The 25,903-nt window shown below is 52.1% G+C and overlaps 1 protein-coding gene across 7 annotated transcripts in view; it reads right to left on the reverse strand.

The window, feature by feature from the left end:
* Pald1 (phosphatase domain containing, paladin 1) overlaps positions 1-25,903 on the reverse strand; it is a 64,904-nt gene that overhangs the window by 16,196 nt on the left and 22,805 nt on the right. Inside the window, exons 2-19 of one of the 7 annotated variants that reach the window (XR_015644665.1) lie at positions 21,003-21,219; positions 20,190-20,406; positions 17,255-17,357; positions 15,018-15,197; positions 14,303-14,467; positions 12,461-12,621; positions 12,231-12,306; positions 11,339-11,490; positions 10,995-11,094; positions 10,697-10,801; positions 8,010-8,105; positions 7,558-7,663; positions 7,017-7,133; positions 6,778-6,933; positions 6,327-6,509; positions 5,223-5,363; positions 4,928-4,999; positions 1,708-1,848 (exon numbers count right to left, since the gene is read on the reverse strand). Coding sequence is in view for 5 of the 7 variants with exons in the window: in XM_087597211.1 (XP_087453337.1) it covers positions 1,708-1,848; positions 4,928-4,999; positions 5,223-5,363; positions 6,327-6,509; positions 6,778-6,933; positions 7,017-7,133; positions 7,558-7,686; positions 8,010-8,105; positions 10,697-10,801; positions 10,995-11,094; positions 11,339-11,490; positions 12,231-12,306; positions 12,461-12,621; positions 14,303-14,467; positions 15,018-15,197; positions 17,255-17,357; positions 20,190-20,377 (2,265 nt within the window). In the remaining 2 variants the exon portion in view is untranslated. Of the gene's footprint in view, positions 1-1,707; positions 1,849-4,927; positions 5,000-5,222; positions 5,364-6,326; positions 6,510-6,777; positions 6,934-7,016; positions 7,134-7,557; positions 7,687-8,009; positions 8,106-10,696; positions 10,802-10,994; positions 11,095-11,338; positions 11,491-12,230; positions 12,307-12,460; positions 12,622-14,302; positions 14,468-15,017; positions 15,198-17,254; positions 17,358-20,189; positions 20,407-21,002; positions 21,220-25,903 lie in introns of those variants that run through there. The other 6 variants (XM_087597214.1, XM_087597211.1, XR_015644664.1 and 3 more) reach the window with 6 other exon arrangements.

The raw sequence follows: 25,903 nt of genomic DNA on the forward strand, positions 1-25,903 counted from the left end.
CCTCGAGAAGCAAATCAGTAAGCAGCAGGTCTCCATGGCCTCCGAATCAGATCCTGCTTTCAGGTTCCTGCCTTGAAATTGCTTCCCTTTCTTCCCCAAGTTGCTTTTGGTCATGGCATTTCGTCAGTTTCGTCCCTAAGACAGTTTAAATCTCAAAGGAACCTGGAGAAGGGAACCTAACACAGGGACGCTGTGTCGTCCAATGTGTGCCAAGTCCATTTCAGAAGCTCCTGGTCCATCATCTCCTCCCCATGTAGGGCAGCCTGGAGTCTGAACTTTTCCCCAGTCTTATCCCACATGCCTGGTCTGCCTCCAAAGAGGACCTGCCCTCTGACCCAGTCAGGATCTGACCCCGAGACACCAAGCCAATGTTCTGGATCATTCTGGTCATGTGTCCCCAGCTGGAGACTGGACAAGTTGCCATGATACAGCAGAAGCTGCCCTGAAAGTCACCCAATCTGTCATACACTGACACCTCTTAATGCCATGCAGCACGCTCCCTACACACCTGCTACCAGGATGAGAAACAGGGCTCTCTGTGCCCACGACCAACCCAATCCCCACACTCCCGGGTCCCAAAGCTGCAAACTCCACCACCTGCCCGGCCCTCAGGTCGGAAGTCAGGCAGAAGGGAACACTGGAGACCCAGGCAGACTCGCCGGCACACTCTTCCTCAATAGCTATAGTAAATCTGAACCACTCAGGAGACCATATTTTTACAATTTAATGAGTTATTAAAAAATAACTTGGGGGGTTGGGGATTTAGCTCAGTGGTAGAGCACTTGCCTAGCAAGCGCAAGGCCCTGGGTTCAGTCCCCAGCTCCGAAAAAAAAAAAGAAAAAGAAAAAGAAAAAAAAAATAAAAAACTTGGTGGTGGCGGCACGTGCCTTTAGTTCCCACACTAAAGACAGAGGCAGAGGCAGAGGCGAGTGGATTTCTGTGAGTTCAAGTCTGGCCTGGTCTACAAAGCAAGTTCCAGGACAGTCAGAGCTGCACAGAGAAACCCTGTCTCAAAAGAAAAAACAAAACAAAACAAAACAACAAAAATAGATAGATAGATAGACAGACAGACAGACAGACAGACAGACAGATAGATGCTGGATGGATGGATGGACGGACGGACGGATGGACAGACAGACAGATGGATGAATAAAATAACTTTGGAGGACTGGCAATCTGGCTTGGTGGGTAAAGGTGACTACTACCCTCAAGGCTGACCCCCCAAATCCATTCCCCCAGAATCCACATGGTAGAAGGAAAGAACCAGCTCCTACGAGTCGTCTCTGACCCCCACGCTCATGCTGTACGCACACAGGTAAGTAAATACATGTAAAATAAAGTAATATTCATCTGAGCAAACAAAAACAAGGACCAGACCCAGACCCCAAACAGCGCAGACGAACCTGTCCTGGGGTACAGCAGCCATACCACACAGCACTGACTTTAACCCCTGGCGACTGAGTCACACACCGCCACCCGCCCGATTCTGCTTGGCCTCTGGGACCCCAGGATCGCACACTAGCATTGTATCCCATCCCACAGAGGTCTCAGGTATCCTTCCTCTTCACAGCAGGTTTCTAAAACCTCCAAAGGGTCCACAGGACCTGCTGGCCCCTGAAGCCCACACCACCGACCTCCTCATCCCCACTCCACCAACGTGAACAGCAGCCCAGCCTGCAGAGCTGGGGGCGCAGGGCCAGCACTCGCCTGTCGGTAGGTAGATATGATGACCTCCCGCAGGTGGTAGTGCATCGGTGTCATGGTCTCGCTGACAGTGTCCAACGCCGCGTCCACCTCCTTCTTCACGAGGTGGCCGTCAGGCAGCAGCTGTACCACCTTCATCACCACCTGGGGCCAAATAAGCGGTGAGTGGACAGAAAGGCAAGGGGAGCCTCAGCCTGCGCCCCCCTGCCCACTTTGGGACAGCAAGGGGGTGTGGTATCGCCCAGGCGACGCATCCACGTTTACTTTTCAATCAGCAAGATTTTGTGTGTTGTGTCTGTGCGTGCACAGTTCGAGGCACACACAAGTACTGTGTGTACTTGTGACATGTATAATTATGTGTGCTATGTATGAATGTATGAGTGACATATGAATGTGTGTGTGTGTGTGTGTGTGTGTGTGTGTGTGTGTGTGTGTGTGTGTGTGCAGATGCACGAACCCATCCATGCACATATGGAGGTGGAGGGGGACCAGGAACCTGGCCTCCAGCAAGCCCCATGGATCCTCTTGTCTCTGCGTCACACAGCCATGGGCCACACGAGATCACAGCTTTTCTGTAGGTCTGACTGCTGAAACTCAGCAGTCTCGTGGGACAAGCACGTGGACTCACCACTCTTAATGTACATGTACGTACAAACGAATCTTAAGAAGCCACATCTACGGGGTTGGGGATTTAGCTCAGTGGTAGAGCGCTTGCCTAGCAAGCGCAAGGCCCTGGGTTCGGTCCCCAGCTCCGAAAAAAAGAAAAAAAAAAAAAAAAAAGAAGCCACATCTATACATCTGTTTTGGTCATTTCATTGACTTCCTGTCCTTAAGAGAACATCATGGGTCTGGGGAGACAGTTCAGGGTGGGGTAGTTGCTGCTGAAGACCTGAGTTCTCTCCCCAGCACCCACATGAAAGACCAGGCAGGGAGCAGTGACAGGAGACCCCTCAGTCAGCCCTAGTCTAGTGGAACCAGAGAGGCCCAGGCAAGGAGACCCTGCCTCAAAAGAGTAAAACAAAATAAAAACAAAAACAAGCAAACAAAACGGGGCAGCTGGACAGTGGTGGCGCACACCTTTAATCCCAACACTCAAAGGGACACAGGCTCGAGGATCTCTGAGTTTGAGGCCAGCCTGGTCTACAGAATAAGTTTCAGGACAGCCAAGGACACACAGAGAGACCATGCCTGGGGGGGGGGGGGGCAACCAGACAAACCAAAAATGGGTGACCAGCACCTGAGGGGGTTACACCCAAAGGTTGATTCTGACCTGCACACCTCAGTGCACACAAAAATACTTTTTTTTTTCTTTTCTTTTTTTTAGGAGCTGGGGACAGAACCCAGGGCCTCAAGCGCTCTACCACTGAGCTAAATCCCCAACCCCCCACAAAAATACTTTTTAAAAGGAGGATGTCAGGTTAAAGAGAGAGCTTAGTTGTGAAAAGCACGTAATTGTGTACTGCTTTTGGAGAGGACCTGAGTTTGGTGCATCAGATGCCTTACAACAGTCCAGTTCCCGGGACTCCAGTGCCCTCTTCTGGCCTCCACAGGCATTGCACTCATAAGGACATAAGCCTCACAGAGACACACAGGTACACATAATTAAAAACAAAATCTTTTGCTGGGCAGAGTAGTAGCAGACAACTTTAATCTTAGTATTCGGGAGGCAAAGGCAGGCAAATCTCTGAGTTCAAGGCCAGCCTGGTCTACAGAGTGAATTACAGGACAGTGAGAACTACAAAGAGAAATACTGTGTGTGTGTGGGGGGGGGGGGGGGGTTTAAAACAGTGAGTATCAAGTACTAAACCTATGAGCTGTCACTTCTGTCTGTCACGGTCACAGTTTAGTGAAACCATAAGGGAGCTCTCAGTCTTCTACATTAACCGTGGGTCTGGGAGAGCCAGGCTCCTACAACAGAAGGAAGACATGGTGCTGACAAGGAGAACCAGGGAGACAACAGGAGAACCGGGGAGAGCCAGAGACAATGGGAGAGCCAGAGAGATCATGCTAGTAAACCACCGACAGGTTTGAAATGCTCAGCACATATTAAAAGCCTAGGCGAGGTTCCTTACAAAGATTCGTCTTACTCCTTATTTTGTTACTGTTGGACAAGCATTTTACTGACCCAGCTATCTCACTGCCCCACTCACCCCCAGCTTTTTTGAGACATCTTATATGCCCCAGGCAGTCCTCCAACTCCCTAGGTAGTAGAGAATGACCTTGAACTCCATCCTCCTGCCTCTCCCACCCAAACAGTGGATCTCAGGTTTGAGCCACCATTCCTACTCAGGGTGCTCAATGCTGGGCTTGAGCCCAGGGCTCTGTGTGTGTGCAACAGAACCGAGCCACCCACACGCCTCTGCCTTGTTTTTTTCTTCTTATCCATTACAGCGGTAGGGATCCCGTCCAGGGCCTTAAACATACCAGGCAAACACTCCCCCACTGGGCTACACTCATTCATTTATTTATTTGAAACAAGATTCACTGTGTAGCCCTCTCTGGCCTGAAAGTTACAATGTAGATCAGGCTGGCCTAGAATTTGATTTCTGTTAGCATATTTCCATCATGCTAAATAAAGAAAAAGAAGGGTGATCATCAACCATAAAAGGAAAAAGGGGCGTGGAAAGAGGAGCGTGTCTAGGGACCCAGAGGCCCCGCGTGATTGGCAGCCTTGACCTCTCAGTCAGCAAACAGGAGTGCCAGGAGGGCAAGTGGCAAGCATGTGGCACAGGTGACCAGAAACTGTGAAGACAGCCACTGCTCAGCTAAAGGCCACATGTGCAGAGGTGTCACGGGTCTGAGATGTCACATGATGGGTGGCAGGTACAGGAGACAGAGGACTGGATCTGAATGTTAATGGCCTGCCCAGATAGAGCCCCTGGGCTTAAGCAGGGGGACCGGCAGATCAGAGTAGCTTGCAGGACTCCATAGAGCACCAACCACGGCTGAGTCTCAAGCCACGATAAGGTGGTTATCATCGATACTGAGATAATCCAGTCTGGTAGGAAAGGGTCCAGACCCCATCTACTATGGCAGAGGCTCAAGAGTCAAGCTGTTTTGAGCCACAGTTTACCCACCCGGGAAGCAGACAGCCAGCCCTACCCCATCAAGCTGCCATCAGGATCCAAGAATTCTGATCTGCCCAGCATTCCCAGGGCACCAGCGGGGTGAGGGGGTTTGGGGGTAGGAAGGCCAGGGGAGGGGAGGGAGGAGGTGTACCCACCTGAAATTCGCCCTTGGTGAACTTGGCGTCAGGCACACTCACTAGCTCCTCCTCGCCCACCTCGGGGCAGCCCTGAGGGATGACAGAACTGAGATGGAACTTTTCCCTATTCTACTTCCTCCCCCACACTCCCACACCCCCACACCCAGAACCCCCACTGAGGGTTGGCCAAGATGGATGGAAAAGGATCTCCTCAATGACATCAGACATGACCTCTGCCCCTCTACACTCACCATAGCCAGTACCCACCCCTGCCGGGAATGACCTCTGACCTCATGCAGAAGGCCACACCTACCCTGATGTGCCAGCAGGCCAGCACGGCCACCACCATGGCAGTTGTGGTCCGACCCTGGCCACTGAGGCAGCTGAAGACCACGCCTGTGCCTGGGTCCTTCGTGAGGGCAGCTTGCAGGGCCTCAAGCAGCCGGTCAAAGTCCTGGGGTGATGAGACCACAGTCTGAATCCAGGAGTGCCACTGGCTGATCAAACTCACAGTGGGGACCAAATGGCAACCCCAGATTTCTGTCCCCTCATGCCTCATCGTGTACACGACCTAGTTCATGCGCGTGCACAGTTCACTAGATTACGTACAAGACCATGCATGTGCGAACAGCCGTGTTCTTGTGTACACCCATAACTGTCTCTATCCCAGGCACCCAGGATCAGTCATATAAGCAGATACCACACACTTCTGGGACTCGGTATGCCAACCTTCATGCACATCTAAGTTTTCCAGTCTGGGGCTGTGTCCTTGCCTGAACAGCCACCAGGGGGCAGCACTCCACTGGCTATGAGCCCACAGAGAGCCATGCAAAAGGCACCAGCCCTGACAACTATGGTAGTGACCAAGTCACAGATACCAAGCACACACAGCCCACAGATACACCAGCAAGACCCCAAAAGTCAAACCACACAGACGGCTGTGAATATACAGCTGTCACAGACCTACAAGGGCCGCATGAACACCCCCTCAATCACACAGGGTTTTCTCCATGCTCACCCCTGGCTCTGTGGATGTAACATTTACACGTAGCCCACGAACACAAGACAGATGCCATGAACCCCAATGGGAACTACACCCACATCACCATGGCACTGTGCATCATATGTTTCTCCAACAACCATATGAGCACACGCCCTCCCCGGTGACATATGGTGCACATGCAACATATGACACACAGACTGGCCCCACAACCCAAGCCTATGAAGATAGAATACACATGACCAGGCCTGTGCTCGTGCACATAAGCACACATACATAGAAGGGATGGGAAAGTGCTTCCGAGGCCTCATATGAACCCCATTAGACAATCCCCTTGCCCCGTTATGGAGCTGAGCGGCTTTTCCCAGGCCAGAGAAGAGAAAGAGAGATCTGGTGCCCAGAGACCTGGCCCCTCACCTCCTCCCGAGGGGCGCAGAAGTCTGGCACAGGAATGCGGCAGTAGGTAAGGCCAAGGCAGGCCCCCTGGTGCTGGCTGAAGACCTCTTGTGTGGTCAGGCACTTCTGGAACCTGGGGGTGGTAGGGCTCTTGGTGTTGGGGACAGGAGCACTCAGGTAGGCTTTCAGCTGGGCCTCCAAATCCTAGGTAAGAGCAGGACAGAGGGCAGAGGCCATTGAAACAGGACTGAGAGACAGGAGCCTGGCACAGCCCCAGCCTCAGGTCAGAATCACACCCCAGAGGCAGAAAAGCCACAGGAGTATGGGGACATGGGGACAGTCATGCCCTCCTAAGCCTCAGCGCCTCCTCCATCCATACGACAGGAACACAGGGCCTTCTGGATCTCTCCCTTGGCTTCCTTCACCCCTAAGTGCCTCCCATGCAGACCATGCAAAAGGCCGGAGACCTTACCTCCAGCTGCTTGGGGGCCAGGGTTGGTCCGGGGAGCCACAGGCTGTGTGTGTGACCGTCACAGTCCAGCACAACCTCCTCCCTCAGGTTGATCCAGACCACCTGCCGTAGCTTCCTCTTGGCATCAGACAGGTAGGCCAGGATGTTGCCTAGGGCCTGGGGGGGACGAGGGGCCGTCAGGGTCAGGGCTCTCCTTTCCCTACCCCCAACGTTTGAACTCCGGGCCTGAGAGCGGGCACCTTGGCGCTGGGCTGGGCGGTGCCATAGATAGGCATCCGAGGCACACGCCGGAAGTTGGCTACATCCATTTCTCTGACAGTGCTGAGCGCATCCAGGGAAACAAGATCATCTGCTTCCTGTAGGGAGGAGGACACCATATCTAAAGCCTATGATCACCCGTCATATACGGTGATGGGGATCTTAACCCATCGGGTCTCCGTGGGAAGGGTGGGGTTAGGGTGGGGAGAAACGGTGTCCTGCTGGGTATAGGGCATACAAGGCACACACTTCAGCCTTATCGATGCTCTGGCAAGGATGTGGTGCACACCCTCCAGAGAGGGTGCTCAGATGTCCTACTGTCTAGTCTGACTCTGTGGCAAAACTCTGGGCTTTGAGACTGAGGAGAAGGTACCAGGACAGCAGCCAGAGCACAGCATATCCCGCTCACACGAGAAGTCTGCCGCCCCCCTGACAATACTTCCCCAGCCCTGTGGGAATCTAGAACTCCGTGGGGCCAGGGGCCAACCAACCCAGCCACTCCACAAATGCCCAGCTACTCACCAGGGAGCCCTGGGCGATGAGGTCCCCAGGGACCAAAGGCCCCACTGAATTCAGCACCACCGGCAGACGGTACAGCTCAGGATGCGTACACAGCCATCGACTGAAACTGAGGGCAAAGGCCAGGGGGTACTGCAGCCCGAGGCCAAGAGAGACGGGGCATTGAGGAGTGTGGGCCCATTCTGAGCCCTCCCTGCCTAGCCCCAAAAGGTATCATTGTGACCCAGGGGAGAATGGGTGGGAGAGGGAGGAACAGGATGTATTCTGCCCCAACCAAGATACAAAGCCTAGGTCTGGGTTGGGAGGGGAGAGGGGAAACGGGAGGCGGGGCAGAAACAACACTCACCTAGACCTGTTCTTGGCCCTCCCAACCTCTCTCAGGGACTAACACACACAATCTCACTCTATTCCCTGTTCCATGGGGTCCCTGTGGCTGGGGTAAGAGGGGTCCCCACCTGCTCATGCAGATAGTAGTTAAACAGGATCAGATAGAAGTACAGCTCCAGGCTCCACAGCGCCCTCTGTTGGACAGAATGCTGACTACCACATTCCTGAGGACAGGGCAGGGAAAGGGAGAAAGAAACAGGGTGTTAAACATGGCATGCCCCAAGCCTTTTCTAGAAGCATAGAGAGCTCCAGAAGTCACTCTCTCTAGCTCTGAAACAGTTCTGCCAGTCTGAAGTCCTTCCATGTGTCTATCCCACTTGCTCATGCATAATATGGAACCCTGTGGTGACCACAGTGGGCTTGAGTGGCCCTAGTGCAGATGCTGCCTCTCCAGGCCAGCTCCCAGCCCTGGGACAGGGGACAGGAGTGGGGAGAAAACAGGACAGCTACCCCCTCGTCTTGTTCCATTTCTTCTGTGTTGAATCTTTACTTTGTTTGTTGAAACAGGGCTTCTCTGTTTAGCTCTGCCTGTCCTGGAACTAGCTCTGTAGACCAGGCTAGCCTTGAACTCACAGAGATCCGCCTGCCTCTGCCTCTCTAGTGTCTAGTGCTGGGATTAAAGGTGTGTGCCAATACCCCCGGGTTCCTTTCTCTTTCTTGAGAGAGACCCTCCTTTAAGATCCAGGAACACATACACACACATGCACACGCGCGCACACACACACACACACATACACACACACACACACACACACACACACACACACACACGCACGCACGCACAGATGATATTCCAGGGGACTATTACTACGTCTAATTCACAGAGAGAAATTAGATAGCAAGCAATAGAATTCCCCCTCTCTCAACCCTAGCCCAGCCTCCTCGGGGCAGTGGAGTATCAGAAAGAGCCCATGCCCCACCCCTTGACCCTCAAGTGTCACAGTTCTCCAGCCAGGTCAGCAACCTAGATGGCAAGTGAGATCTGAATTGAACTGGCCCAAGAGAAGGGTCAGAGCCTACGGTAAAGCTGGGCCCCACCCTGCCCCCACCTTTGGGACTCTGCCCCCAGGGGCTGCAAAGCCAGGAAGTGAGCATGCTGGGGGTGGGGGTGGGGCACAGTCTCAGTCACGCCCCTCTGCGTTGCCATGGCAGCACTGCCAATGACACATGATCCAACCACAAGTGTGAGCCCTGGACCCTGAGCCAAGCTCTGATGGCCTCTGACTGGCGAAGACTAAGGGATAACCCTGGGCCTTGATGACTCTGCGGGCTGCAGATGCAAGAGAAGATTCCGGATAAGGCGAGATGACACGTCTCCAGACAAACGCAATTAAGTACAGGACCCTGAAGTAACTCCTGTGTCGACAACCGGGGCCTGTCTAGTGGCAGCAGCAGGTGACACTCAGCCCGCCCTCTTCTAAGTGTTCCACCCGTCTTTCCTCGCTTGGTCCCCAATAATCCTACAGACACTCATCATTGCCTGCCCCACTTCACAAACAGGGCAGTGAAGCAGTCTACACAGCCGATGCCCAAGTCTCATCCCCGTGACTACCAGGACAGGGACCAGGCAGCTGGGTGGGGAGCCCCCAACTCTGACTCACCAGGCCCATGCAGGTTGACCTGGTCCCGGGTTTAAGTGACATAGCCAATAAGAACTCTTCTCAATGACAAAATCCAAGGGTTCACACCAAAACTAGAAGCTCGGGCAGCTACGCGGAGAATCACACACAGCCGAGGGGAAGGCCATGCGCACAGGCAGCTGCCCGCACGAGGTGCCACCGCCTTATCCTGCTTCTCGTTTCTGTTTTCCCAGCGTGGAACACAGCTCTCAAGGACTTGTTTTTTAAGTGTTAAAGTAAAGTTTGTAAGGGCTTTGATTCTTCCCATACACCATACACAAACACTGTCAGCTCCCTCTCCTCCCCAGAGCTCAACAGGGGCTGTGAGCCAAGCCCCCCACTCCTGAAGCTTTGGGATGATCAAAGCCTGCCCTGCCCATGGAAACTCCGGAAGATTCCTTTTCAGGAAGAGCTCCTGTACGGATCCTGGCAGTCCCCCCAAAGACCCCTGGTGACAGGTTCCTTAAGAAGTAGGAACTCTTGGGTCACTGGAGATGCGTTCCAAACTGTGGGATGCCAGCTGCCTCTTTCTGACTTTTTGTCCTCTGTCCTTATGTGAGAAGTATCATCCAAAACGCATGCCCACAATAATGTGCTGACCAGAACAGTGCGAAAGAACCATAGGCATTCCCAACAGGGGGTGGGGGTGGGGAGCAGGACTCTCTTCTCCCTTACTCCCTCCTTCTCTCCCTCTCTTCCTAGCTCTTCTCTCACCACCGACCTGAAACACACCGACCAGCCCAGGCTGCCCCGGAACCCTCAGTCCCCCTGCCTCTGCAGCAGCGCAGGGTTTAAAAGCCTGTGTCACCCCTGGCTAGCCTTTCCTTTTTTTACAAGCTGATTCTCACACTCTTAGGTCTCTCTTTATCCTAACGTGCAGCTGACTAATGGGAAGTTCTGGGAAACGTGTGAATCCAGAGGTCTCAGCAGGCCCCTCTGAGCGTCCTGTTTATTCTGCAGCCAAGGGACCTGCTCAGAAAAAATAAACTTCCCTCTTCCTCGTCCTTCCCCACTGCTCCAGCTGCCCAACCACCCCCACCCCCACCCCCTCCAGAAACCACTGTACCGACAGAGAAGCCATCAGGCTGAGAAACAATGGTCCCAAGAAGAGTCCCGTACGCTTCTCCTGGCCTCACCTGCTCCAGCCTCTCTGGCCTAAAACCTTCCAGCTTCCTCTGGTTTTTGAGGAGCTCTTCCTTCAGGTCATGTAACTCTGCACAGGCACTGATGGCTCGATCCACCTAGGACCACAGCAGGGCGACAGGGAATGGGAGAGAAGGGACTTTCAGAGAGAAGATGTCTAGAGAAGACACCTACATACTCTCTCTCTCTCTCTCTCTCTCTCTCTCTCTCTCTCTCTCTCTCTCACTCACCAGTAACAGGAGCAACAGCCCCATTTTGACCCCTGATGTCCTGGCCCAGCCCCTTACTCACCTCCTCCACCATCTTCTTCCCCTGGGGCACCCTGCCGATGAAGCCTTGGATCACTTGAAACTGCTCCATGGGCAGGGGTTTGCTCAGCAGGGAGGCTGCCCTGACAAGGTGAGAATCCGGAATGTAATCAGGGACCACCACGCAGCCCCCGGTCACCCATCAGCCACTAGGAGGCCACGGGATAACTCCTGAATTCCTCTGCAGGAACAGAGACCGGAGGGTGCAGTGGCCTCTCTAGCACACCAAACCAATCTGTGGCAAATGACGTCATCCCAGAAGCAGCTTCACCTGCTTCACCTCCTGTCCTTCCAACCCCTCAGCTGGTGGGACCCCTGGCCACTCACTCTAGCTGTGAGGTGGTTCGACTGTAGTGGAACATGACGAGGGTACCCAGGACCATGCCTAGGTTGGTCCTGCCCACACCTGACTGGCCGCTGAACAGGAGAGCAGGGGGAGGCCCATGGTTATCTCTGAGTTGCAGAAGGCTGGGGGTCTCCTGCAGAAGGGAATATGAGAGACCATCAGACGACCATGTATGGGAAAACCCTGCAGTTGAGGCCCCCCAGTCAGGCTCATGACATCTGCAGCAAGCTGGGGTCAGACAAACAGCCTGGCTTCTGATGTCAAACTCAGCCAGATCTGACCCATCTGCTCCCACCCAGGGCAGGAACCTCAGGGGAACTCAGAGAACAGGCCAGGAATGGCATGGTGTCTGGAGTAGAAGCTACTCAGAGGGTCCCAGGCCCTGACTGACCTGACCCTACCCCATTATTAATACAAATAGAGACACTATCCCGAAAGGGGTTGGGACAGAAAGCCACCCTCCTCCGAAACCCAGTAAATAGCAGCAAACAGATCTCTGGGACAAGAATCTCAAATCTGACCGAAGAAGGGAGGAAGGAGAAGTCTAGAGAGGAGGGAAAGTCTCCAACACCACACAGTGAGTATGCAGCCATGCCATGGCTAGAACAGGGTCCCCAGGCATTAGTGCTGGACTCTGGCATTGACAGCATTGCAGCTTGTGTACCCACATGCACAGGTACACACACAAGACACACTGCAAAAGAGTGCATATAGACACATAAGGACACAGACACAACCCCGTACCCCAACACACTGGACCCCATATGGATGAAACTTTCCACAGATGGCCAGAGGCCACACCCATCCTGAGCATCTCCATGGCAGCACCTCTTCCTACCTGCCACTCCCAGAACCCACCTCAGTCCTACTTACCCGAAGAACACTGACAAAGGCATCAAACTGGGCTTCTGGGGGGGCCCCTTGCTCCGGCAAGGGGAGACGGTAATATCTGTCAGGACAAGATGGCAGTCCATGAGCTGGGCAATAGCCCTGAGTAGCAGCAACTCAAGACCTCATTCCCAAGCGCAGGCCTGATGTGCAGATGGGGGAAACTGAGGTAGCAGCTGGAGAGCCAGCCCAGAGAGGACATCAGCTCCAGGTACCTGTAGGTGGGCTGCAGGAACAGCGGCCGCTTAAACACCTCCTCGGTCACGTGCACATCATCCTCACCTCGGATGGCCACCGTGTGCGGCTCCCCATGCAGGTCCTCTGTGTTGTGATACACGTGGTACACGTTCTCTCTCAGTTGGGCAAAGTCATGGATCTAGAGGGAGATGCAAGGATTAGTGACATATCACCTGAGCTTCCTAGGCCTTCCTGATTGTCCCTGACCAGCTCTGGTGACCCGGCCACACAGAGGCTACACATGCACGTCTTTTCCTGAGAGGTTTTCTGCCCTGCCTACAGGTGTCAGACTTGAGAGCAGCCAGACCTGGGCCCACCAGGACAGAGATGGCAGTTAACGGGAAGGGTCTGCCTAGTGAGTAACAGAAATGCACTAAGGCCCCTGAATGCCAGGGTCGACCAGCTGAAGCAGAAGTGAGGTGAGAGATAGAGCCTGGTTCCCAGCAAGGCCTGGACCTTCCCACATGCATCTGTGTCTGAAGCACTAGGGCCCCAAATTCCATTCACACTTCTCTGTTGTGGTTTGCCCGGAAGTTATCTGTATGTTGATGCTAATTCCACTGCCCCAAGGACAGCTGCTTAGTCACGTACTCAGGAATCAGGTGACTTCACCAGAACCTCCCCAGTGAATTTGTAAAATACAGGTGAGGGGCAGGTACAGGATAGAAGGAGGCCTGTCATTGGAGGAGAAGGAAGGATGGGCGGGAGAGAAGTTTGAAGGAAGAGGAGGAGACTAGAGGAGAAGGAGAGAGACAGACAGAGGAGAGGGTGAGAAGCCATGGCAGGTGATGTTAAGATTCTGCTCTGCGTATTTACAGGCTGTTGTTAATGTTCCTAAGCGATGGATGGTACCAGGCTTTGTATGTTTAAGTGAGCAGTTATATCTTACCAGTTGGGTCAAAGATTATTGTGTTGTGTGTTCTTTTATGTGACGGTTTGAGTGTAGGAAAATGTGTGGCAGCAAGAGACACTTGGCCGCCGAGGAGTTGGGATGTGTTTCCACCAAGATATCTAGCAGATACCTTAGGACACCGCGGTGTGGACCTAGCGGGTTAAAAGACAACCATACCTTTTTTATTTTTATATTTTTACAACAACACCTATCTGTGTGTGAGTCGCTGTCTCAGAGCCCCCACCAAGCCTCTGTGTCATGGGAGAGACGAGGAAGGCCCAGAATCTCACACGCCCAGCACACTTGACTCCTCAGGGCCCAACCTGGCCCTAGGAATTGGCCACTATTAGGAGGTATGGCCCTGGAGGAAGTGTGTCACTGCGAGGGTGAGCTTTGAGGTCACACAGCTCGAGCTATGCTCGCCCAGTGTGGCACACTCTCCCTCCGCTGCTTGCAGATTAGGATGTAGAACTCAGCTCCTCCAACACCGTGTCAGCCTGGATGCTGCCATGCCGATGATAGACTGAGCCTCCGACAACTGTAAGCCAGCCCCAATCCAATGTCCTTTTTAAGACTTGCAGTGGTCATGATGTCTCTTGACAGCAATAGAAACCCTAACTAAGACAGTCTCCTACCCTAGATTTCTTCTTGCCATTCCCTAACCCAGGACTGCGGAGCGAAGGAAAAGCAAGGTGGTAGAGGAACAGAAATAGGTTAGCTGGGACCAAGGGGTCAACTTTGTAACCAACTACTCACCCCAGCAGGGCACAAGAGCTAGGGAGTGTGAGGCAGAGAAGGGTGAGTAGCTCCCACACCCAGAATGGTTTTAGGGGCGTGTCTGGAGAATTGGGCTGCAGACTGCAGTCTTGGCTCAGATATCTGAGGCCAGCTAGGGGATAGGTGCTCTCATTCAGTCACAGGCCCTCACCTCTTTCCGGATGGCCAGCTCCAGATTCTCAGCCTTGACCCCCGGCCCAGGGTCCCTGAGGTTCTCATGAAGGCTCTCCTTGTCTCGAGGTGTGTAGGACACAAAGTCCTCCTCAGCGCGCAAGAACAGCACAGGCTCCTCCCGTACACAGAAGATGATGCACTCCTGGCAAAAAGAAGCCATTATCCCTGTCCTACACAGACACCTGTCCCCTGTCCAACCTCTAGGTCTTTGCCCAGGTAGTTCCTCCCTCATCCAGGGAGAGGATGCATCTATCCACTCTCCTCTCACAGTGACTATTTTCACAAGTATTATATTAACACGCGTATTAACAAGTATTATCTGTCAAAGGCCTGTTTTTTCTCTCTGGTGGACTACACATCACTTAGGCAGAATCATTCTGGTCCTTTCCACAGGCCCAAAGTAGCTCTAATTAAAGACTGAGCTAGCCCATCATGTGGCAGTCTCTGGAGTTGGGAAGTAGCTCCCTTGTCACCTCTGCGTCCCATTGAGGCTCTCGAGAGTGGGGTATACCACAGGCTTCTAACCCTGGGCATCTCCCAACAGGACAATGCAATACACACTCTCCAGTTTCTGGTCTGTTCTGTTCCAGGCCTAGCCCAGGTCAGACTTGCCTCCCCAACCCAAGGGGAACCACCCCAGACCCTTGAAGTCACATCTTCCCATGGACGCCCAAACTCCCGGCGAAGCTCACCTTGATCGCATCCTTCTGGAGTTTCTGCAGGACCCTCCTGAACCCCAAGAGGCTGGGCTGTCCCATGCCAAACACAGGGAGCCCACCCCGAACCTGTCGGAAGTTAGGAGCCCCACAGCTCTCCAAGGTACCCAGCAGGTCCATCTTCTTGGTGACATCACGCACCAGAAAGTAGCGACCCTGACAGAGAACCACAGCAAATCAATCAGGGACTCAGGGGTTTCTCCTCAGACAGAACTAAGTCCTGGGCTCTAGGGAATGGGGAGGCAGGAATAAGGGTAGGGCTGGAGGCACAGTCCCACCCCCCAAGATGCCATCTTTGAAGGCAACAGTGTTGGGTTCAGGAGAACCAGAGAAAGCTTCAGGCCAGCCAGCCTTAAAGAGAGCAGATATTGGAACTGTGGCCAAAGCTAGGCTCTTGGAAAGAAGGTCATGTCTAGATTGAGCTAGAAGATAATTAGGCCAGCTCCTTCCTGGAGCCCCACCTGTAGGGGGTTGGTCCGGTGCTACTTGTATCAAATGCTAAATTATGTACCCCAAAATCTGGTTGCTCCAAGATGGAGTGGATCCTTACCCAGCCTTTGTTTGGAAACCTTGCTCCCCAAGTTAATTGGTCAATAAAAGCCTAAGATTGGGCAATTGATAGAGGTAGGTGGGTTTTCAGTTACTCGGTTGGGGAACACAGGTAGAGAAGGAGAAGAAAGGAGGAGAGAGGAGGAAGCCGCCATGTGAGGAGATGGACCATGAGCAAGTGGTCAAGAGAAACAGCAAGCAGCCAAGGACATATGGCTGGGATGTAAGTTAGAACAGATCCAAACCAGCCCGACCTAGGCCTCCACCTTGTAAATAAAACACCTGGATTGTGTGTCTTTTATCCATACAGAATTTATCTCTATATATCACTAGAATTTATAAGTCCCTTAACACCCACCAGTTCCAATAACTCCAGACTTGGGTGAGACGACACACGGTGACCATAGAGGGTGGAAGGACCAGAATACAAGATGGTCAAAAGTTCATTCCTAGGCAAACCATAACCCTGGGCAATCAATCCCCTGTGACCCTTGCCTGACACACAAGGAGTGAGGCCTGTACTCGCAAACAAGCCAGAAATCCCCACAACGACTGTCACACAACCAGCCAGTCAGTCAGCCATCCCAAGCCTCTCATTCCTACGTGGCACTCACCACTGTTCATGAGGCCACAGTGGTGAACAACACAGATGTAAGAACAGCGGGTCTGTGAACTTTTTACCCTGTAGGAGACATGGAGAAGGAAGGAAAGAAACAAAAAGAAGCGAAGCCAAATAAGGTCTGAATCTCTAAAATTTGGGGGTTTAGACGCTTTTAGAGTCTGTTTTAGACAGGTGGTTCTCAACCTGTCACGACCCCTTTGGCAAATCTCTACCTCCAAATAAATTTATGTTACGGCTCATAACCGCAGCAAAACTACGGTTAAAAGGTAGCAACAAATTTAATTTCATGATTGGTGGAGCGGGTCACCACAACATAAAGGATCGAAGCGTTAGGAAGGTTGAGAACCACTGCTCTTAAAGAAAATGGAGACTACTAGACAGGGCAGGGATGGAGAACAGGAGCAAGAATCTGGGGCCAGGACCCCTAAGAGAGAGGGGAGCCTAGAATATGTGGGGTCTGGCTCCTGCTGACATACATAGTATGGTGGCCCAGCCTCTGCGTCCCTGAAACCCATTTTTCTGTGTAACTCAATTCTCACATACATCTGCAAACTTTTCCTGCAAGGGATTGACAGCAAACATGTCCTGCTTTGTGGGCGGGCCATGCAGGCTCTGCTCTGTTACAGCCTGGTGGTTCTGCCATCAAAGCACTCGGTATCACCAAGTGATGTCTCTAAATGGATGCACCTAACAGTAGACCAATAAAACTTTATTTACATCAACAAGTGGTGGGCCAGATCTGACCTGCAGGGTGCAGTAAGCTGGTGTCTGGACTGGATGATCTGTAAGGTCCTTTCCACCTCACACTCTCTGAAACCCAAGGGTAGTTAAGAAGAACTGAGGGGCTGGGGTATGGATCAGCAGTACTTGCTTGCCTGGATCCATCAGTGAGGGACTGTGGTCATGGCTCAGTGTAGAATACTTGCCTAGCATATGAAAAACTCCCTGTGTCCCAAAGAAGGGCCAAGAGACAAAGATAGAGTGGGAGAAGATGGAAGTAGAGAAAAGGCAGAAAAGGCGGGGGTAAGGGGACTGCCCTCACCTGCACCAGGTAGTGCTCAGGTGTGGCATCTGAGAGCCGGCCCATCCTGTAATGGGCCTTGAGCAGCTCATCATGGATCTGGAACTCTTCCTTGCAGTTGTACCTGCATAGTGAAAACTAGAGTCAGACAACCTCTGTTGGTCCCTTACACTGTCACCAGAACCCACAGCCTGACCCGTGTAGCTGCTACTTCATCCTCATAACTAGAACACCAGAGCTGAAACTGAGACCTGGGCTACCCCACTGCAAACTACATTTCCCTGTCTCCCTCGCTGCTAGAACATTTCCCAGCCTCCCTTGCAGCTAGCACATTTCCCAGACTCCCTTGCAGCTAGCAGTTATCCTGTTATTAAGCTCTATCTAGCCAATGATATGAAAGGGAGTGAAGAGGGGCAAATTCTGGGCCACTTTTAAAAGGAAAGTCTTCTAGTCTGCCTTTTGCCTTCCCCCACCCCTGGAAGAGGTAGAATAGCCATCCCAAAAGACAGAGGCATATGTTGATGGAATTGAGGCAAGACACTGGGCAAGCCTGGAGGGTCACGGGCTACCACACCAGCCTGGACACCCAAATGAGAGGTGAATATCTGTCTTGATTCAAGCATTCTGTATGGGCAATACTTTGATATGGTTTATTTACATCACCAGGTAGTGGGCCAGATTTGACCTACAGGATGCAGTAAGCTAGTGCCTTGACTGTGTGCCCAAAGCCTGATTGAGAATTGCCAGTGGATGGCCCACCTCTCAGGCTGTGACTGGAACAGTCCTCACACTTCCAACTCCAGAGTCCAGTTTGGTTCATCCCACAAGATGTGAAGGGTATGCCCCTACTCTGACTATTTACAGGTGTTCCGATTCCTCAGACCTTACTATTACTACAACAGTCCTGATCACACACCAGCTGCTTAAACAAGCCCATGGTGGTTTCTGTCGACAGTAAGCCAGGTGAGGTACAATCATTGAAGTAGGATGCTATGTACTCAGACACAAAGCCACACTGTCACTGTACCAATGCACGAGACCCACCTGCCACAGCTCAGACACCCTACAAAACAACTGCCAATAAGAAAATAGTAGGCTAAATGGGTGGGGTGGAAGAAGGCTGTGCAAACAAGGGGCCTGGCTCCTGTCCCTGAAACCCATTTTGCAAACCTTTCCTTCAAGGGACTTGAAAGCAAATACTTCCTGCTTTGTTGGGGGGCTAAGCAGACTCTGTTACCACCCAGCAATTCTGCCACTGAAGCACTCAGTATCCACAGGTGGTGTAAAAGTGGGTGGGCCTAACAGTGAACCAATAAAACTTTATTTACATCACCAGGTAGTGGGTCAGATTTGACCTACAGGATGCAGTAAGCTAGTGCCTTGACTGTATGCCCTGTAAGGTCCTTCCCACCTCATACACTCAGGAACACAAGGAGGGCTGTAAGCACAGCCCATTCATGCCATACATTTTCAGGTGGCCAGCAACTGTCTGAGTCACACTACCTGCTTCCACATTTCCCCTGCCATCTCTGCTTATGGTTATGAGGAAACTAAGACCCAGAGAGAGAGCAAGGAGGCAAAGCCAGGCCCCAGACCTACTTTTCCCAACGTTGCCTTTGATGCCCAAACTGCTAACTTCCATTCTCTCTCATTCTCACACCCTCCCCCTGTCTCTCTCCCTCCCCACCCCCTCTCTCATTCTCACTATGCATTCCTGGCCAGACAAGAATTAACTATTTTTAACCAGCTGGCCTCAAACTTACTTCCTCCTAAGTGCTGGGATTAAAAGTGTGTGGTGACCCAGCAACCCAGACTGACTTTCAATGTCTGTCAAGTCAGTTCTGCAAGACATTGCTCTTCTGCCTTTATCCCAAGCACAGTAATTTATGGTAATTACTGCTAGCCTGCCAAGTCCCAGGGCTAGCAGCCTGATGGGTCACTCCACCCTCAGGCTTCTATCTCCCAGGTCTCTGCCAAACTCATAGCCCTGCTTGAAGCATATTCTTCTTCCTGCGTTCTCGAGAGGCCCAGAGATGAGAACAAGGCTCCAGCTCCCCAGGAGGCAGGCCCAGGGTCCCTCCATTCTCCCATCTCCAGCTCTCAGAAGCACCCATTCCTTCAGCCACACATAGATGCCCATCCTTCTGGCCCTCCTCGATGCTAACAAAAACAAACCTCTCTCTCCCTAAAGATTGTTTCCTAAAGGCCCCAACCGGAGCACGGAAGAGGGGCTCCCAGCTCTCCAGTCTGAAAAAAAAATCTACTATGGAGTACCATGACGCACACCTTTGATCCCAGCACATGGGAGGCAGAAGCAGGTGGATCTCTGTGGTAGCCCCATCTACATGGCCAAGTCCTAGGCCATCTAAAGCTACCACACATGGGTAAGCAATATGAGCCCAGAGACTCAGAAGACACCCAGCCCTACCATCTGCTTGCTGTGTGTGGTGTTTTGAATTTGATTGAACCATGGATAGTGGCACTATTAGGATGCGTGGAGGAAGTGTGTCACTGTGTCAGTAGGCTTTGAGGTCACATGCTCAAGCTCCACCCAGTGCAGAAGAGATTCTCCTCCTGGGTGCCTGCAGACGAGACAGTTTGCTCCTAGCTGCCTTTGGATCAAGATAAAGAAATCTTGGCTCTTCCAGCGCTAAGTCAGCCTGGATGCTGCCATGCTTCCCGCCATGATGATAATGTACTGAACCTCTGAACCTGTAAGCCAGCACCAATTAAATGTTGTGCTTTATAAGAGTTGCCTTGACCCTGATGCCTCTCCACAGCAATGGAAACCCTAACTAAGAACTAAGACACTGTGTGATTCCAGAAATACTGCTTAGACTTTCTGGGTGAGGCTGGGGGTGGAGGATTAATCTCCAAAACTGGAAGCAGTCTACACAGTAATCGCATGCAGGTTCCCCCACAAAGAGAACACGATCACATGTCCTCTGATACTCACGTGATCACAACAGGGGCCACCTTGTTGGGGATGATGGACTTGGCCTTGCTGTTGTGTAAACTTGTGGCATGAAAGGACTGCACACCGAGAGAATGCTGGCCGTCCATGCTGCTGCCACTGCCCTGCAGACCCTCCAAGGACGTACCAGCCGAGACTGTCTGCTGTGCTGTGCTTGCCGTTGTACCCATAGTCTGCCAGGGGCTTCAGTTCCTCAGACCTGCAGGTGAGATGATACACAGTTCAGAGAGACAGATAAAAAAAGCCAAGTGGGAGGACTCTGGTCACTGAACCCAGGAAGAAGCAATTCCCACACAGAGACTCTCAGGGCACCTGTCTTTATGCCTTGTCCTGCTGACACCATGAGAGAGTTCTCTACACAGAAACACAAGGACCAGATCTAGCTACTTAGAGGGGCTTCTCCCAGGGCCTCCTGGGGCTATCTCTGTTCCCTGTGTGCTTTAAGGAGGACATGGAAGCGGACTAGAGCCAAGCAGAGGGAGGCAAGAGGCCTGTAAAGCCAAGCCAGGACCCCCAAGATGGTGCAGGGGAAAACAGGCTGTGCTTGCCACTAAGGCCTAGAGAGAAGGCTCAGAGGTGAAGAGCACTGGCTGATCTTCCAGAAGATCCAGGTTCAATTTCTAGCACCTACACAGTGTGAGGTCTGAATTGAACCTCTTCCTGAAGTCCCCTGAATGAGACTCACAGAGGCAGTGATTGATGCAAAAGCAAGGAGTTTAATCATTCCAACGTTGTGGGGTCATCTCACTTCAAGGGGAGACGACCCAGAGCAGACTCTAACAGGGAGTTATATACCTTGCAAACAACTGGGGCAGAATTCAAACAACTGTGGCAGAATTTGCACAATGGTAACCAGGCAGGGTACTGTGCGCATTTGGTGGAGCGAAACAACCTTCAGATCGCTCAGTGTAGACTCAGTGTACCATTCAGGACTTTCAGTTGGGAGTCAGGTAGCTTTGTGTGACAGTTTGGCTTGCAGCTGTTCCAGGAACGAAACCAGCTTTTATTCTTCCTGGAAGGGAGGGGTGTTGCAGTTTGTTGCAGTTTCCTCTCCAACCCGAATCGGCCAGTACAAAGAAAACGCAACTCAATTAATATGAAAACAATCTAGCGTCTAGATTGGGCAGATCCATCCTACACTGTCCTATTCCTAGCTCCCAAATCCCTCATCCCTTGCACCTTTTATTTGCCAGATCTCCAGCTTCTCCTTCTCCCACTACAACTCTCTCCTCACTTCTTTCCTTTCTCTCCCCTGACTCCTCCCCCTCCTGGCTCCTCCCCTCCTGACTCCTCCCCTCTCGCTCCCGAGTCCTCCCTCTGCCCAAATCTCGAGAAGGGAGGGGTCCTCGTGCTTGGAGGTTTGTGGTGGGAATTTCCCACTGGCCCCAGATTGGACCCAACTCGGGCTCTTTCAATGGCAGCTCACAACTGTTTAACTACAGTCCTAGGGGACCTGACGCCCTCTTCTGGCTTCTATAGGTACCACATGCCCATGTAGTACACAGACCGGTGCATGTAGGCAAAATACCCACATAGGAAAAAAATTTAAATAAAAATTTAAAAAAAATAACAGGGGTTGGGGATTTAGCTCAGTGGTAGAGCGCTTGCCTAGGAAGCGCAAGGCCCTGGGTTCGGTCCCCAGCTCCGAAAAAAAGAACAAAAAAAAAAATAAAATAAAATAAATAACAAACCTGAACAGGCTCTGAAAAATATTTAAAAAAAAAAAAAAAAGGAAGAAGGCCTGAAGGACAGAGGTGCAGCTCAGACATAGAGCATGGTAGAGAGGGCTTGGATGGGAATGGGCTGCAGGACCCATGTGTGTCCCTTGCACCGAGGCCCTGGTCATCTCCTCTGTATCATTCCCCTAAAACAGACACACAGGAAAACACGCTACCCATGAGTTTCCAACAGCGAGGCCAGAGACCTTCAAACTAAGTATGCACCCATCAGATGAAACGTTCAAAGAAAACAGCTGCCCCAGAAACCAATGCTGACATCTGATCAGCGTCATGAGTCTTCCGGAGACTGTTAGAGCTTCCTTGCCCAAAGAACACTAGGCACCCTGGATTTGAAGGAAACAGATCTCGCCAGCCTGGGGTTAAAGATAAAACCTGTTTAAAGCAAGTAAAGGAATATATCCAGGATATAGTAGAGGAGCTGGAAGATGGAAATCTTGCTAGAGCTTCGGCGTCTGCTAAGAACAAGGCTGGGTGTCCCACATGGAGAGCAGCAGACATGGCAGCGAGGATCATGGGAGTTTCTAGGAACTCAAGAGGCCACAGGCCTCACACGGCACAGATGGCACTATGAAGGTCAAATCCTGATGGTGCCCCACACCCTTTTACCCTTGGGAGATAGCCCACTATGGAGCCTTCTAAAACATAGCAACTCGGGGTTGGGGATTTAGCTCAGTGGTAGAGCGCTTGCCTAGGAAGAGCAAGGCCCTGGGTTCGGTCCCCAGCTCCGAAAAAAAGAACCAAAAAAAAAAAAAAAAAAAAAGGCAACTCTCCCTGCTGTATATCACGGATAATGGGTCCTGTCTGCTCCTGACCACGCACTCCCATCTGTCAACCCACACCACCTCACTGCAGTGGCACCCAGAGATGTGTGCCGTGGGGTCATGAGGTCAGCAAAAAGAGAGGCCAAGTCGGTCTGCAGTCCCCAGACCTGACTTGGAGCTCACAGCGCTCAAGTTGACTCTCCCATGCCTTCCAACACTAAATACAGAGGACCCACCCTCAGAGCTGTCTCCTGGACTGGACACTCAGAGAAAAACTGACCATCTCCTCTGCCCTTCTAGAACCTTCTCCAACCACTGATGGTTCCTACCCCACCAGAAAGAGGTCCCCTTTTCTTTAGCCTTGCCATCCTGGAAAACCCTAGGAGCCTCAGGGCAGCCCTGGTGAACTGCCCACACCTATGTAAAAGAGCGCATCTTCCTGGCTCTTGATTCGCCACTCGATCTCCCACCCCTCAGAGGTACAAAGAATGAATCTTTTACATTCCCAGATAGAAAAGCAGGTAGCTCACAAAATGGGCCTCCTCAGCTGAGGGGCCAAAGAGAGAGCACTCTCTCTCCTTCAGCAGCCTCTTCAGCTACCAGGCTCCACACCAAGGTTTCCCAGGCCTCCTCCCAGAAGTCTGGGCCAAAGGAATGTGAATAACAACAGCTCCAAGAAAGGGACAAGAGGCATGCGTCCACTGCCGGCCACAGCTGCCACAGGCCAAGCCCAGACCCATTCCCACAGCCAGCTCCACTCCACCCAACCTTTGCCTCTACTCTGCCTTCCCCGTAGACCATGACTGGTACCCAGCAAACAATACAGATGTGCACAGCTGGCAGAACAAGCACCTGGGGTGGGCGGCATCCTTTGAAAACAGAATGGGCCTCGAAAAAAAACATGCAGACAAGGGAGCAAGCCCAGGGCCCTCATGAGTAGCCCTCATCCAAAACCCCCTCTCCACCTGGCCACAGTGTGCCCTGTAGCTTGAGAGTGGTCGTTCCTCCCATGACAGCTTCTTGCTTGGGGTTTCTATTACACAAGAGGGTCTACAGGTTCCTAAGGTTGGTGGTACTGGTAATTATGCCATTGTGGACAGTAGTGGTCAGCACAGCAGCAGGGCAGTGAGCAGGCTCCAGAGGCTCTAACAGGACGTAATGGAGGTGGACCAGAGCATGGACATGAAACACAGCTAGCTAGCTGTTTAGGTAGTCCATTAGCCTAGATATGTAAACAACCTACTGTGTGTTAGGATAACAAAATACAACTTGGAGAGGTGGTGCTCGCCAGTCCCAGCACTCGAGGCAGAGGCAGGGGGATCTCTGTGAGTTCAAGGCCAGCCTGGTCTACACGGAGTTCCAGGACAGCCAGGGCTGCACAGAGAAATGCTGCCTCAAAACAACACAAAACAAGACAGGATAACAAAACACCCAAGGGGTACTCAACTGGAGAAGGGAAAGAAAGGTTCATTCTGGTCTACAGACTCATCCAATGGTGGGTTGGTGCCATTGTTTCTGGGCCATCAGAACTGTAAAAGCTTCCAGAATGGTGGAGGGACACACCAATTCAATTCATGGATCTCCAGACAGCTAGGAATGCGTCATGAGGTTTGCACACATGATGGGCCAGAAGAGGGCTGGAGGGATGGCTAGGCAGATAAAACTGCTCTTCCAGAGGTCCTGAGTTCAAGTCCCAGCAACCACATGGTGGCTCACAACCATCTGTAATGGAATCCGATGCCCCCTTCTGGTGTGTCTGAAGACATAAAGTGTTCTCATATTCATAAAATAAATCTTTAAAAAAAGGGGGGGGAGGGTTGGGGATTTAGCTCAGTGGTAGAGCGCTTGCCTAGGAAGCACAAGGCCCTGGGTTCGGTCCCCAGCTCCGAAAAAAAGAAAAAAGAAGAAGAAGAAAAAAAAAAAAAAAGATGAGTAACACATGAGGACTCGTATACATCCAACACTGAGATGACTATGTCTTTAGTGACAAATTTTTAAAGACTGGGATTACCAGGCTCTCACAGCTGGTCAAGTGAAGCCCTGTGTGCTTACGTCAAAAAACAAAAACAAAAACAGTTCTGTATTTTTTGTTTGTTTGATATCTATTTATTGTTCTGTAATATCTATTTATTGGTATCTAATTTGATATCTACTTATTGTATTGTGGCTGGTCCAGGCAAACCCATGGTAACCTCAATCCCCTCCCCCTACATCAAGTCCTGGGGCGATAATCATAAGGTACCCCAAGCCCAGAAGCCCTGAAGCTTTGCACCAAGGTAAGTGCGTGACTGTCACATGACTCAGCACTTCCACTTAAAAGGCTCTACCAGAGAACAAGTCTGGGGCGTGGCTCCTATACAGCTTCAGGAGCCTCAGGGCTCAGGGCCAGTGTCTGAGACCAACCTTTCTAACGAACACGACGGATCTACGTCATGGGACACACTCAGCAACAGCAGCATGGCAGAGGGCACATGCCCATACCACAGTCACAAACATCATAGGAAGGGAAATAAGCCAGGTTCCAAAGGCCAACTCTTGGGGTTGGGGATTTAGCTCAGTGGTAGAGCATTTGCCTAGCAAGCGCAAGGCCCTGGGTTCGGTCCCCAGCTCCGGGGAAAAAAATAAGCAAAGGCCAACTCTTGTCACCTCACAGCAGCACGTGGCCATCTAGTAAAGGCAAGAACAGGATCTTAGAGAAAGTCGGATGGGTGTAGGGGCCGGGGCTGCACGGGGCCTCCATGGCACCTTGGAGGACAGAGCCGCCCTGACTTGTCCAAAACAGTAGCTGGGCAGCAGACACTAGCAAAGGAGACTGAACTTTCGAAAGCAGTGAGCGCCGTTCACCCAGCACCTGCAGCCAGCGTCCAACGAGCCAGGTCAGCAACAATGGAGCAGGCAAAGAGGGACTCCCCTAGGTGGAAGGAAGTGCTCCAACACACACACACACACACACACACACACACACACACACACACACACACACACACACACACACACACAGACGCCCAACGGATGCCCAACTCCTGCAGGAAGCTTCCCTGATTGCACTCACTGTTACCCGCAGGGGCCACCACGCAGCCTTCCCAAGTCTGGACCAGCTACTTGCCTCGAAGGAGCAGAAGGCCACACTGACCCCAAAGGGAATGAGCTCATAGTCGGCGGGGCAAAGTCTCCCCATCGCTGCCCACCCTGCCAG

This window comes from Rattus norvegicus, chromosome 20 (genome assembly GCF_021556685.1).
Source record: "Rattus norvegicus strain SHRSP/BbbUtx chromosome 20, alternate assembly SHRSP_T2T, whole genome shotgun sequence".
In the NCBI taxonomy this organism is placed as follows: Eukaryota; Metazoa; Chordata; class Mammalia; order Rodentia; family Muridae; genus Rattus; species Rattus norvegicus.